The 14,866-nt window shown below is 36.4% G+C and overlaps 1 protein-coding gene across 1 annotated transcript; it reads left to right on the top strand.

Annotated features, from left to right (window-relative positions):
• The first annotated feature begins 3,348 nt into the window (after positions 1 to 3,348).
• Positions 3,349 to 14,668, top strand: LOC109608028 (rho-related BTB domain-containing protein 2). The gene is made up of 7 exons (XM_049967723.1): positions 3,349 to 3,548; positions 9,511 to 9,846; positions 10,958 to 11,353; positions 11,410 to 11,636; positions 11,694 to 12,234; positions 12,310 to 12,543; positions 12,597 to 14,668. Exons 2-7 carry the CDS (start codon positions 9,553 to 9,555, stop codon positions 12,888 to 12,890), a joined length of 1,986 nt encoding a protein of 661 aa, XP_049823680.1. The 5' UTR covers positions 3,349 to 3,548; positions 9,511 to 9,552; the 3' UTR covers positions 12,891 to 14,668.
• Positions 14,669 to 14,866: the final 198 nt, after the last annotated feature.

The raw sequence follows: 14,866 nt of genomic DNA, 5'->3' as shown, positions 1-14,866 counted from the left end.
ACCCCTTCCAAACTAGTTATTGTGTCAGTAAGTCATTATACACACTCAATTGAAACCAATATTTTTTTGCATTGAAAACTATAATAAATGTCAATAAAAGATCAATTAATTCTCAGCGACAAATTAATATGGACGAATATAGCGTCAAGGCCGATGGCTTTATAACGACACTAATCACCGCGAATTGTCCAGATGCAGAAAGATAATACGCAGTCTAAAAATATCACGGATCTTTTTAAAGTACGCCCGTTCATCAATTCAATAGATGCGTTCCATTGTTGTCTATATGTTTGTTCATCAAAACTAGACAATCAATCGTCTTTACCAAAGTAATTGATCAATTATCAGCGAATATTGAATAAAATTTTTCATAACAAAGTAAATACGACGAATTATCCCTTTAATGGGAGTTGATATAGTACGTACCAATTTAAGAGAAACTTAATATAAATGATGCAAATACACTGGGATCCATTAATTAAACGGCACCACTTTAGTAGGTTCATCAGTGGCAACAAATACATTAATGGTTAATCAATATGTTGCATTATTAATTTCGTTCGGATGTGTTAAGTAGTGTGTCCGAAGAGAAAGAAGTGATAAAACATTTATTTAAAACCGATAGACAAAATAAACAACACAAAATATGTTGGCTGGGTTGGAGTTAATGAGGTGGAACACATGGGATGAGTGTAATTGCTCGTTGACATTAAGTTTTAGTGCCCAATAAAATTTTTAACAGTCAGACGAACGACTCACCGGCACAATCGAACTATAAATTTCGGGCGTAAAAATTTGTAATTGCCAATTGCCGGGTGGAGTACCCATCGGATTTTGATTTAATATTCGTTTAATAGACACAAAATTAATTGAATCTGTTCAAATTACAACAATTAATATTACGTCAAACAAATTTGACAGAATTAATATTGACTACATATCAAATTAAAATTAACGAGTGTAGCGCTTCAAAATTAGTAATAACATGAAAGAATTACTGTACTTCATTTATAACACAGTTTCAACTCCAATGGAGTTGAACATAAGATTTTCACCGTTTATTATTGAAATATTTCTGGCTTTGGCGTCGTGTCTTATTCAAGCGATTTTTCTAATCGAAGTCACCCGATATATGACAGCAGTTCGATCAATTATACCATTTGAACAGGAAGAGAACAATAATACACCAATGTTACAATCAAGAGAAACCACCACATTTTCTTCTCAAGTGCCAGAAGATCATCGTATTAGAGAGAATCGTCCAATTCGTAGACGCAGGCTATCTAGAATGGATCTTTCAAGACTCCTTGATAAGGAGTTTAATATAGACTGGCGTAGAAATGGCAATTAATATTTTTTCAATGGAGTACAGTATGGTGTTGTTACGTAATGAAGATTCACACGTTCAAAAATGTCTGATAAATTGATTCTAAATGATTGGTCTATATCTAATTGGTTATTTTCGTGTCAAAATTATTATTAATAAAGGTCGCTACCCATTGAAAACAACGTTTGACTCTTAATTATTTTAGTATGTAATTAGTAATTTGTTTTTTAACATAATTTACATTAAAATATCTTTTATTCAACTAAATATACAATAAAACGAAATTTATACTATTATAAAAATTCTGTGTCTGTAGAACCTCTTCAGAATTAAATTATTTATTATTTAAAAAAAATTGGGCCGTAAAAAATAAATAATAATCACTTATATTTGGTGAATGAAGTAGATTGAAGCTTCCGTTGAGTCTATAATGTGACATGAGGAATTGGCAATTGTTAAACGCCCAATTTTGTTATCCTCACTTAATTTATATGGAATCCGTTTATCCAATTTTTTGAATAAATTCATTATATCTTTTCCTTATGTTGACTCATCACAGTTTAATGACAGGTCTATTTCTAAATATGTTATATATTTTGGATGAGATTTTGTTTAATTTATTTGTTATTACACGTTTTAGGACGATTTTTTATTTGTTCATCTCCATTATCACTTTCAAATTGAAGTAATATCACCTTCAACTTGTATAAACGATTTATCGTTTCATGTTTTGAGTTAACAAATCATTGGTATAAAAGAATAAATATTGGAAAAAGCTAATGTTTGCACCAAAATATATTAATTATCTTCTCGAATTTTGGGCAAGAATAGTTTGGAGTGAATTCAAGTTCAATATCTTTGTCGTCCTCCAAATAAGTTTGGAATTGTATTTGTGATCGTTTTCATGTTGAAATACATTTATTAAGACTGTCTTTTCTTCATTATATGGAAGCAAATTGTTGTTTTCCCGTAAATAAATCAGTATAAGGGGGTGTACACCAGAAGAATTGAAGATTATGGTATGGGAATACCATAACTGAACCGTCACCATGTTTCACAGTGGATAAACAAACTGTTTGTGTAGTTTGGGCCTGTAGAATGTTCAACATAAGCAGAACCAGAATTATTTATAAATTAAATTTAGACAGGTCAATAAAGCAAGCCAAAATTGGACTTTTTGTAAGGGTCAAACGAACCTCCATCCATTAACCATCTTCTCGCTTTCCTTTGAAGTAATTTCAGCAAGTCTCATTTTCTCCAAGTTGGTTTTAATTTTAGTTGACAATAAGATTGGATTGTTTTTTGACACTCCAATTATCCTGTTATTGATTTTCTTTCAAGATTTTCGAACTCACTTTTAATAAGTTGTTACTATTATGGGTACTACTGTAAATATTTTTCTTTGATTATAAAATGAATAGTTTGTAAAAGTATATAATTTAATTATAAAGAAAAAACGCTGCTTGAGTGAAAAATTGTTCCTAAAGATACTGCGACAATATTCCCTGAAACCAGACAACTTCATCATGTCCACATAACCGGTGCCGGTCTAAATGAAGACCGCATAGAACAAATCCCGATGAACAGAGCGCGTTTTTCAGAGCGGCAACTTCCAGACGTGCCGGAACGCCGCGCATCCCGCCGCCCCTGATCCGTCGGAGTTCAAACTCCGCCATGAACCTGAAACGACCTCGGCTCTTTGACGTCACACCAGACCGCCAGCGAAAAATCAATCGACATTCATCACCGGATCCCAAACCATACCCCAACACAAATCACATTACCAATGCGTTCCAACATCGAAACTGACCGACGGTCGGAGGCTTGAGTAAAAATATTAGTCAGGGTGGCCGGCTGCTGCATCCGGCCTTGGGCGAGTCGAGGACCAGCAACCGGATGTCGGCGCGGTTCTGGGGTGTTCCAGACTGGTCGGGAGACGACGGGTTCGCGGTGAAAATTTGAGGCGATTCCTTATCCGCGACTGGGGACGGACTTTCCGGGGAAAAAGTGGTTCGCGAAATTCGAGAGTAGCAAGCGGTAGGAGAGTCGATTTGATCGAAAACGGTACGTCACGACCGGTAGTTGGCCAGGAGCTGTCGCGCTGGTCGGACGCTCTCACCCACACCGTAGGCCCGTATATGAGTTTAGTGTGCGTGTGTCCTCTTGCTGTGACGCCTCAAATGCAGCTCTATCCTCACGTTTTCTGCCCAAACTGATGAATGTAAGTATGAAGGCGTTGCGACGGCGGCCGGACATAGCGTTACGGGCGTCCCGGTGGTTAATTGCCGGAGCACGCCCTTTCGCACCCTGCCCTTGCCCAAAACACGGCCGGACATAAACACCGTCGGTTGTTCGCTTCGCGGAACGCGAACCAATTCAGTTTTAACAGCTGACCGACGATTGTTTACTTGGTGCACAATTGTTGTTAATGTAGGCGATGTCGTAGTAAATTTTTATTTTAGTTTTTGTGTTAATTATCGCGGTTAGTTATTATTTCAGGATTGAGTGACATGTCTGCATTTAAGTGCATCGGCCTTGTGTGGGTAATTCGTTAACGACTCGATGCAAATTGCACTTACCTACACCTCTAAGCAGTAATGCAAATAGGACGTTGGTTTTTAAATTGACGTTGGTTGTTTGTGGCTTTGGTCTGGGGGAAATTAACCATTGGACGCGTGAGCCATGATTTTTTTTAATTAAATCTTGGCTGGCTCTGAATGAATCCTGTAAACACCCCACAGACACCCCCAGACAAAGTTACATCTAGATTTTTTCATTTATTTAATTTTGCTTGCATACAACAACCACATTTATTTGTTATATTTTTATGAAAAACTATTACTCATATATTATATTGTACCTGATAACACAAATGAAAGTAACGGAAATTCATCACACATTATTAATAAGGGAAACTAATTAAATAATATAAATGTAATAACAAGTAAATTAAGTAATTAGCCACACGTTAACACCGTTAGTAGAGACACAAAACATTTTATAATAATTTGCTTTATTAATTCATTATAAAATCGTTAAGGTTTTCTACAAAAACAAATTTATTAATTAGTTTAACTCAACCAATTTTACTGAGTTAACAACAACAAAAAATAAATTGACGTCTCTTTAAACAAATAAAAACTTCTCCTGAAAGTTTCAAACTGATACTCAGAATGCATTGTTGAAATTAAATCAAGAATTCGTTTTACTCAATTTATCCAATTTGAAAGTAACTCTAAAGGGTTTTAAAATATGTATATTATTTAAAAGGGTAGTATTATGGATATGGAAGATTATTCCTTTTTATAGCTCCCATTTTAATTTACAAAAAATTGTCTTTTACAACCTACTTGAAATCATCCATCACATTATATCTTTGTATTTACTCCTAAAGAAGAAAAATACATTCTAGCAAGAGTGTAATATAGTCTTTAGATGTTATAATCTCCTTGTTTTTTACTTTTTGTTTCTTCGCAAAGATGCAGAAAACCCTTTCTTTTTTTTCTATATTTTTTTTACTGTAAATAAATGTGAATATCTGTCATGTAGGTGATAGGTTTCTTGGTCCTCTTGTTCTAACAAACCAATTAAGAGGTGCTGCTAAGCTGAAGAACGTAGTGGCTGATTATTTTGGACGATATTACTTTGAACCAAAGCTAACATATATGATTCCAGCATATTGGGTGTACCTGCATTAGGAATTGAAAGATCACCTGAATTAAACCTCTAGATTTCTTTTCCTATGGTGTAAATAGCCTCGAATAGCTGCAATCAAAAACGCCAAGAAATTAGAGTTAATGTACAGGTTTTAAGAAAAGAAAATCCTTTGGACAAAGATGTCGTGCCCATTTAGAAAGGGATGAAGAGTAGTTTGAACATCGTTTGTAACTTTGTTTCTGAGTTTGCAACTAACTTTACAGAGTTTTAAAACAATGTAAAATATTTAAGAGGGTAATAGTATGGATATGAAAGATTAATTTTTAAAAAGTCGTCTTACTTCATAGTCAGAATCATCGCCAGCTTCTATCACATTTGGAAAAATTCAAGATCAAAGTATGTATATTGTCCTAAAGTTGAAGAAGAAATTCTAGCAAGTGTAAAGGATAATCTGGAAACTTTGTAGATTTTTGCTTTTGGTTTCTTCGCAAAGATACTGAAAACCCTTGTTTTTTAAAAATTATGATTACGTACGTTTGGGTTAAAGAAAATCCCCACACTCTAAAGGAATATGGAGACATGGCACGTAGATGACAGATTTCTGGATCTTCCTGTTGTAACAAACTGAATAATAGGTACTGTTAAGCTATAGAACAAAATGCTTTGGACCAAATGTGGCTCCAGCATGATGGAGCTTCAACTCACTTCTCAATTACCTTTGAAAGCGTTTAAACAAGACATTTCCACTACATTAAAAAATAAAAGATTACCCGATATAAACCCTTTAGACTTCTTTTCTTATGGTGTAAATAGCCTCGAATGTGTACAGCTACAAATTAATCAAAATGCCAAGAAATTTGAGTCAATGTTCGGGTTTTAGAAACTGAAAGAAGAGTAGTTGAAATTTTTTTGTGATTTCGTCTTTCTTAAAAACATTATTTTATTAAACATAATAAATTCGTAATAGGTAACTACAAATAATTGTTTCAAAAATGAATAATCTTCTTTCCATATGGAGACTTTTCTACTTCTAAATTACAATCTAATAATTCTGGAAAGTGTTTGAATCTATTTTTAACATTTTGTTCTTTTAAAGACTTAAAATAGATGTTTGAATAATTAAAATATTTAGTTTTTTTAGAATCTTATTGATTTATCTTGTCGATTTAGAAGTTTTAATTCTGTTTGGAATGTTTCAATAAAAAATAAAGTATAACGTAAAAGTTTACACATATTATAGAACCAAGAAAGTACAGTCATATTATCTGCTAAAAGTTCTCGTACACAGTCGCTGCCTAGAAAGACTCTCTGGTAAAAAAACAGCGTTTGGTCCGCATTAAATCATCCGAAGTTGCGACACTCCGCCAACGATAAAATAATATTCCCGACGATGGCAGCAACGAAACGAAGAGACAGGAAGGCTAAGAAAAGCAAAAACCACGTCGGGATGTTGTTTTTGTCGTGACGACTTGATAATTTTTTTTTTCTTGAATTTCCCCGGACGACGACCCGTATGAATTGAAAACGAAAGAGAGATGAAATGTCCAATTATAGATATGGTGATGATTACGTTAAGAGCTTCTCAGACGCATTTAATCGTTCGTAGCTCGCATTTGAACCGATGTGTTAAACTCGAAACAGCCGGTGCCAAGTTGGATGGATTTTTTTTTTACTGGGATTCAGTTTCAATACATTCGATTACTGTCAATGGTAGACAAATTGCTATCTGCACATAAAGGCCACGCAACCCACTTTGGTTCGTATTCGAATTTGGTAATTGATCACGCACTATTTTTCTTCTTTTACTGACGTTAATCGTGAATTTACGAATTATTTATGTACGTTGTTTTATTAATTGTGGAACTTGCTGAACGTAAATCAAATTTGTTTGTGACCTAGTAATGCGACGGCAACTTATCGGCATTAAGTATTCCCGAACAATCAAAGTAATGCATTCGAAAACGACATTTTGTCGTACCAAGTTATCAGTGTTTGGCAAAGTGTGAATTAAACAAGACGCGTTTGTGTTCCAGTGCTATTTTCAGATGTACAATTGTAATTGTAAGAGTTAATTGGGAAGTTTGGATACGGGGTCATCGGTCCTGTGATGATTGTCTGAGGAATTTGTTGTATGCAAAACAAGTAAACATTGTTATTAACTGTGGCAAACAACTGTTTAAACAGTTGAGTTATTGTTAAACTGCACAGACTTGGCAATTTAAAATTTCACAATTGTCCTTTTAAATCAGAAAAATGCTCAATAAAACATACAATTGGTATTAATTCTTATTATGTTTAATAAATTTCAAATGCATTTTTTATATTGATGTTATAAATTGGCTAATAATATTCTGAAAATTAGATCTTTAGAAATTAATAATATGTAGTTAAGTAGATAACTCAACAATTTAACATTTGCACAACAGTACTCTTGTATCAGAGAAACAATAAAATGTTATAAATTAATTAATTACTGATGTTTGAAAGTGAAGAATTAAAAATTAGTAATCGTTAAATAGAACAGTAACAGGAAATTAAAATTTACACAGTTGTGTACTCTTCAATCAGAGAAATGTTTAAATAAAATAAACAATTAATTTTAAATCTTATTGAATTATTAAACTGGGTAAGCTCTAAACTTTAAAATTTACCCAGTTGTGTACCCTTAAATCAGAGAAGTGTTTAAGTAAAACAATTAATTTTAAATTCTATTAAATTTATTGAATTTCATTATATTTTTAAGTAGATGTTAAAAATTAATTAGTTACTGATATTTACCTCTGCTAAAATTCTAATAATTTATAATTATTAAACAGAAGAAACTCAACAATTTGACATTTGTACAACTGTACTTTTAAATCAGAGAAATATTTAAACTCAAAAAACAATAAATAGACATTTTATAATGAGATTGTTATAAATCAATAGGTTACTGATGTTTGAAATTGGGGGAGAATTTAAAATTAGTAATTATTAAACTGGGTAAGCTCAAAACTTTAAAATTTACACAGTTGTGTACTCTTAAATCAGAAAAATGTTTAAATAAATTAACATAATTCATTTAAATTTTTATTAAATATATTGAGTTTTATTATATTTTTAATGTGGATGATAAAAATTAATTAGTTACCCATGTTTATCTGTGCTTTGCTATAAAGTATGATGTTATAAATTAACAATTCAACATTCACACAGAGAATCAGGGAATCCTTATATAATAATAATATAATAAACAATAAAATGTAAATTTTATAATATAATAATATATTTGTTAAATTATGAAATATTTTTAATATGGATGGTTTAAATTAATTAGTGAACTGATGTGACAATTTCAAATTTACATATTATGTTGAATCTGATGGTACAAATTCATCAATTTTTTTATATTTTTCAATCAAATTAGTAATTAATTGGTTACTGATGTTTCGACTTTGTTATGAATTTAATAAAACACATTTATCCACGTGCAAAATGAACTATTTTAAATTATTCACATTCATATTATTAATGCAACTTTTTAATCCGTTCAATATCAAACAAACCCATTAATAAATAATAACAGACCGCGTAATTTAAACAATGATTGAACTCTGTCGGTTTACCAACGAAAATCAATTTCCATAAATATTGCTCTGTGTTCCCGTTTCGCCATATAAACTTTTTAATTATTTGAAATGAAACGTTCCCCTAAAACTATCCCTACATTGACTGCATTGCATGTCGGTGCTGGCAAACATAAAATCAGCCACGTGTTTTTTTTTTTATGAAACGTTACAGAATACAAACAAATCATTAGTCGTGTAATAAATACAAGTGCAATTTAGTGTTATTTCCATTGTGTGGTTTTGTCTTTAGTAAATGAATTAATTTTTTTGTGGTCTGCTTCGCAATCTATTTATAGGTGGATATAACAGCTGCTTTCATTGTGTTTTTTGGTAATGAAGGTTTTTAATTTTATGCCGTATTGTTAGTATGTTAATGGGTTTTAGTACTTTGTGTTATAGGTGACCCAATAACGCATACATATTGATTCCATAACCCAGATTATGATGAATTTCACAGTTTAATTTTTGGTGAATGCGCAGGTTTAAGCGTTATCGGATGTATGGCTGCGGCAAATGCATAAAACCATAAATAATTAAAACTCCTCGAAAACACATTTAATAGCTCGTTAAACAAGTCATGCGACCGGGTACGTGGAAAACACCGACGCGACATCTTGAAAAACATTCACGTGAATTTTTATCACCGAAACTTGCGTTCCTTTGTCCCGCCATAAATAACCAATGGTCCGGCAAACGACTATGGTGGTAGTTTGCGTGTGCAAATTAAGCGGAATACGATAAAATCGTCGCAACGCGACTCAATCTATGTCTGTTGCACTGCGGGAACGCAAACGGCACGAGTATTTTAGGAATTGTTGATTGTCCTTAATGAGTTTAGGCATAATTCAACCAAACTGGACCGGTTCAAAGAACCGGAACCGGTTAAGCGTAAGTGAATGGTAACGATGGTTTTTTTAGGGGGCCACGGTGTGATGGATTTGGGAGTAGAGGTCTTGGGGGATGGATAATGAACAACCCCACCAGGAGTTGGTCAAGTGTGTGGTGGTGGGCGACACGGCCGTCGGCAAGACGCGATTGATATGCGCGCGCGCCTGCAACAAGCAAGTGTCGCTGGCCCAGCTGCTGGCCACGCACGTGCCCACGGTATGGGCGATCGACCAGTACCGCATCTACAAGGACGTGCTAGAACGCTCGTGGGAGGTGGTGGACAGTGTCAATGTCAGCCTGCGTCTCTGGGACACCTTCGGCGACCACGAAAAAGACAGACGGTTCGCTTACGGACGTTCCGATGTGGTAAGTACCCCCTCCGGCCACCGTACAGTACTGCTCAAGGGGCGACATCACACACCAACACTTCAAAGGCTGCCAGATTTAACTCCTACTCATCAAAAAGAACTATTAGATATGTCCTTGAAATTGGAGGGCTGCTTGCTTACCTCAAGCGTCATCAAAACAATTTGGTGGGAGGGTACAATGATCGATTGTTATAATTTGTTCTAAGAATCTAGCATGTAATTTACTTTGGTCAAATTAATTCCGCTTAAACAATGATCAATTGTTGATAATGTCCCCGCAATTCCCTTAATAATCCATTCCGATTTACGTTTCACACAATTTTCAAGCTGGAGCCGTTCCTCCACACAATTAATGACGGCATTAAAGATTGATGTAGTCTATAACTGGAATATCGTGACCACGATTTCAATTTTAACTACCCCCCACAGTTCATACCATGCTGTTCATTCAATTGAGTAAACAGGATTTGATTAGGATACGAAAGGAGTAATTTTAGATGACGGTCAAATTATCCTTTGTGAAAGTGGTGATTAAAAGATTTTATTACCTGATTATCAATTATCGTGTACTGAAATTCCGGCAGAATATCAAAATCTGATCAATCTGACAAATGGGCCAGAGGAACTACCTCCACTAATTACAATTCTGAAGGAAATTTAATTCAAAAATGTAAAAATTGGTTAAAAATGAATAAGAGACGGGAAAAAGCAACACCTAATTTCCAAAAATAAACTAAAGATAGTCTACTGAAAAATCACTCGTTCCTGGTTTAAAAGCCAATTCATCATTGTCTATATCCACATTCTGTAGCATTTTACACTCTTTGTTGTACCTTAACTTACCTATGGTTTTGTTCATAAGTTTATTTTAACTTGAGCCATTCCTTAAACTTCATCTCGGAGAATTTTTCTTTCATACTTCCAATAAAATATTGAGCAATTATTGGAAATCCACATGAAATAATCAAATTGTTGTTTCTCATCAATTTAGATACATCTATTATTATTTCGGATTGGAAAATATGAATTTTATATTGTGTATCCACTAAGTACCCGATCCGGTACTACCCCAACAATATATTTGATTGAGAATTTTATTTGTGTTGTAGGTGTTGCTGTGCTTCAGCATCAACAACCCCGTGTCGCTGCGCAACTGCCGTCTCATGTGGTATCCGGAGATCCGGCGATTCTGTCCCAGCACGCCGGTGCTGCTGGTCGGGTGCAAGAACGACCTGCGCTACATGTACCGCGACGAGGCCTACCTCAGCTACTTCCGCGATCGCAGTCCGTTCGTGCGCGCCACCCGCAAGAGCGATCTCGTCATGCCGGACGAGGCGCGGAACGTGGCCCGCGAACTGGGACTCTTCTATTACGAAACATCGGTACTTACCTATTACGGAGTTAACGAAGTGTTCGAGAACGCGATCAGGGCGGCGCTGATCGCCCGCCGGGCTCAGCGTTTCTGGATGACCAATCTGAAGAAGGTCCAACGTCCTCTACTCCAGGTACGACTCGATTACCCTCTGGAGAGAAATTTCGAACGAATGTTTTATAATTGTAGGCTCCGTTTAAGCCGCCACCGCCGCTCAAGCCGGAAGTGCACGTGGCCAGTAGCTCTTACATCGAGCACATGCACCAACTCTGGCTGAATCGACCCAACACCGACATCGTTTTGGTGGTCGGCTCTATGGGATTCCCCGCCCACCGTTTCGTCCTTGCTGCCAGCAGCCGTGCTTTCTATCGCCTTCTAACCGCCGATCTACTTGCTAGAAGCACCAGCGACTCCAGGTAACCACTAAATTTTCCACTTACAAGCCCTTTTTGGAACATTTTTTTATGTTCAAGCATGGTAAGTTCTCTGGGCGACTTCGCCGACGAGACCGAATGTCTGGTGAGGGCCGAGCAAAAGACTTGCCGCAGAAGAGCCAGTTGTCAAGCGCTGCCGACGGCCCGCGAGCTTGACCATCCGGCCTTTCAATGCATCAGGGTGGTACAGCCCGAGGGACAGACCGTTGTCACGCTGTCGAAACTGGTCACGCCCGGTGCCATGCAACAATGTCTGCAGTTCGCGTACACTGGCACGGTGGATAGGAGCGCACTCAATCTGCAGGAGACCTGCGAAGCTGCCGAATTCCTCGAACTGCCCCAGTTATTGGTACTACTCACCCGTCATCCGTTCGTCGCACCCGATCCACCGGACGAGATCTACGAGACGTTCTTTAAGAAGAGGTTGCAGGATGTTTGCCTTGAGCAGGGACTGTTCGCTGATGTGGTTTTCGAGTTGGATGACGGAGCGTGTGCGGCTCACAAGCCCATGTTGGCTGCCAGGTGTGATGTTATGAAGGCCATGTTCAGCGGGGATTTTAGGGAAAGTCAGGCGAAAGTGGTAAATATCAATCAAATATCATTTATCCTTTTACAAATTAAGTGTGTGTTAACGTTTCTTTCGTCTTCTCTACAGATAGAATTCCCAGGCGTGCGCGAGTACACGTTCCACAAGCTGCTGTGTTTCATTTACACGGACGAGGTGCCGGCGGTTTCAGCACTGCGCTGCGTCAATCTTCTAGAACTCGCCAATAGGTTGTGCATCCCTCGACTGGTCAACCTCGTCGAGCGACGAGTTATCGAGGACCTCGAGCGGCTTCAGCCCGCCGAAGCCATCGAACAATGTTTAAGACTGCTAGAACCTGTTAAGGTAACCTAAAGCGTTTCCTGACGCGTTCCTAGTAATCAACCGATCGATTTCAGTTGCACAACGGACATCAACTGGCGGACTGGTGCATGAACCACCTTTGCGTCAACTACAACAAGCTGTGCAAGATGTCACCGCGCAGCCTCCGTCTGTTGCATCCGGACAACCAGGCCTATCTGGTGGAGCACCGTTGGCCGCCCGTCTGGTACCTGAAGGACTACGACTACTACCAGAAGTGCTTGGCGGAACGCGACAAGGAGCTCAAGCCGCAGATCAAGCCCAGCAGCGGTTGCCTCTGCTTTTCGCGCAAGTCCGAATCAGATCCGGCGCTCTCGTCCAGCCAGCTCTGAACACGCGTCTCCTCATCTTAAAACTTTAAAACAAACCAAAAAAAATTAAATAATAATTGCATTTACATGTAACTGTCATACATAATCATTCGTACGTGCATCCTGTTTTGCGGGAAATTTTTTATCGGCGTATCTCTCTCTAAAAATCATTCCGTTCGGTGAGAGCCGGGCTCGACGTGGGTGTTTTGTTGAGGGTATGATGAAACTGGACCGGACGGAATCGATCCCCTACTCATTCATAATCGTAGTTTTTAAGCGACGAGTCCCCCGTCCGGGCGGTTGTAGTGTATTCCCGTGTCGGTGGCTCGCACGTATTTAGTATTAAGCATCCTTATTAGAAAAGCTAGACTGACCTACGTATTAAGACAACCTAATTAGGCTACGATGAAACTGAAATACTTACGATTAAGATTTAAAAACAGGGTGATTGATGACGTGGCACGTCCGCGGGAGGGTCGACTGTGTTGGTTGTGACTTCACTTTAAGTTCCTAGTCAATTATGAAAGTCGCTTTTTCCATTGGCTGTTATTTCCGGAAAACCTGTTGCAGTATTAGGTACTGCCACTCAGACAGTACGTTTGATGGAGTTTATTTCATGTGTGAATTGAATTAACTAACAAAGGGTATTTTGCGATAGATTAAAATTAATGTATTTTTTTAGCATTTATTGAATGAAGTGATAAATGAGGGTCCGTCTAGTTCTTCGACTACTCCATTCTTATTATAGTAAACAATTTTCTACTCATACTCGAATACTGATGATCAGTGTGTCACTATTTTTAATTTATTCGATTACGACCAAATTTATATCCATACTTTCCATTTTTCGATTCCACGACGATACGCGCGGATTAATTTTAAGATGTATTAATTTTGCGTGACAGTGCCATGGGTAATTTACACTGTGTGATGTTAGATATAGTAACACTTAGTGAGAATTTAGTGATAGTAGGAAGTAATATAAGAAAGTTGTTTGGCCCTTTGGGCACATCAAAAATAAAAAATAAAATAATCCATGGTACTGGTTTGTGAGTAAAACATGTCCCTGGTACGAAAATAATCATAAATCATTCTAGTTTTAATTTTTGCATAACTGTGTTCAACAAACAAAAACTACCAGTCGTATCGTGGACAATTTACCTCCAGATCGCATACTTACTTATGTTCCATATTTAGTGTGGACTATACTCAGCTACCATATTATAAGAAAAATAGCTTTAACAAATCTTAGTAACATAGCGATTAGATTCTAAAAGGGTATAGTTCACACTGAGGTGCCGTATTGCTTTGCTAATTTTCTCGAAGTGGATATTTTTTAGGGCGAACTAGCTAACACTTAAATTTATAACACACACCTCCTTATAATACATTCATGTCAATTTGTCAAATTATCTGTACTTGTACATAAATCTTTAAATTATTGCAGTTTTCACTTAAGTTCGTAGGAAGGGGGAAAGGTTTGCATAAAACAAAAATTGAAGAATTTACATATCACTGTGCGCATTAGATTAACAAATTGCGACCGAGATGATTTCAAATACAGACTCAGAGGAGGTTTAATGATAAGTTGGTGTAGGTGTTTTATGCAAACTGTTCCGTCGCGTTTTATCTAGGTTGAATGACAATCGATGTACGAAGCAAATTAATACACCGTTTTTATTTTTACCTCTAAACCCATTCTCATTTTAGGTGGAAGGATATATTCAATATAAATTTACCTACAATCATGTATTTGTGCAATAATTTGCTATTCTAATAAACATTTGTATGAAATAATACTTCTTTTATTTTTTTAATTTATAAAAAATGATAGTTCTGCTTATGTTAAACGTCTTACAGGAACTGATTTATAACAGGGATACATTAAACAACAATTTGCTTCCATATATTGAACAAATTATTGGAAGACAACTGCTGCTATCTAATTTAATTTTTTATATAATCTTTAATACAATTAATTTAATATTCAATAAAAT

Source organism: Aethina tumida, chromosome 5, assembly GCF_024364675.1.
Source record: "Aethina tumida isolate Nest 87 chromosome 5, icAetTumi1.1, whole genome shotgun sequence".
Lineage (NCBI taxonomy): Eukaryota > Metazoa > Arthropoda > Insecta > Coleoptera > Nitidulidae > Aethina > Aethina tumida.
The sequence above is the reverse complement of the archived record's forward strand: the minus strand, read 5'-3'. Positions and strand labels throughout refer to the sequence as shown.

What these genes read in the sequence shown, in the direction of transcription:
- LOC109608028 (XM_049967723.1), top strand. Translation starts at nt 9,553, where the DNA reads ATGGATAATGAACAACCCCACCAGGAGTTGGTCAAGTGTGTGGTGGTG. An exon ending in CTTACGGACGTTCCGATGTG is followed by an intron (nt 9,847 to 10,957) that starts GTAAGTACCCCC and finishes TTTGTGTTGTAG; the next exon opens with GTGTTGCTGTGCTTCAGCAT. An exon ending in GGGAAAGTCAGGCGAAAGTG is followed by an intron (nt 12,235 to 12,309) that starts GTAAATATCAAT and finishes TCTTCTCTACAG; the next exon opens with ATAGAATTCCCAGGCGTGCG.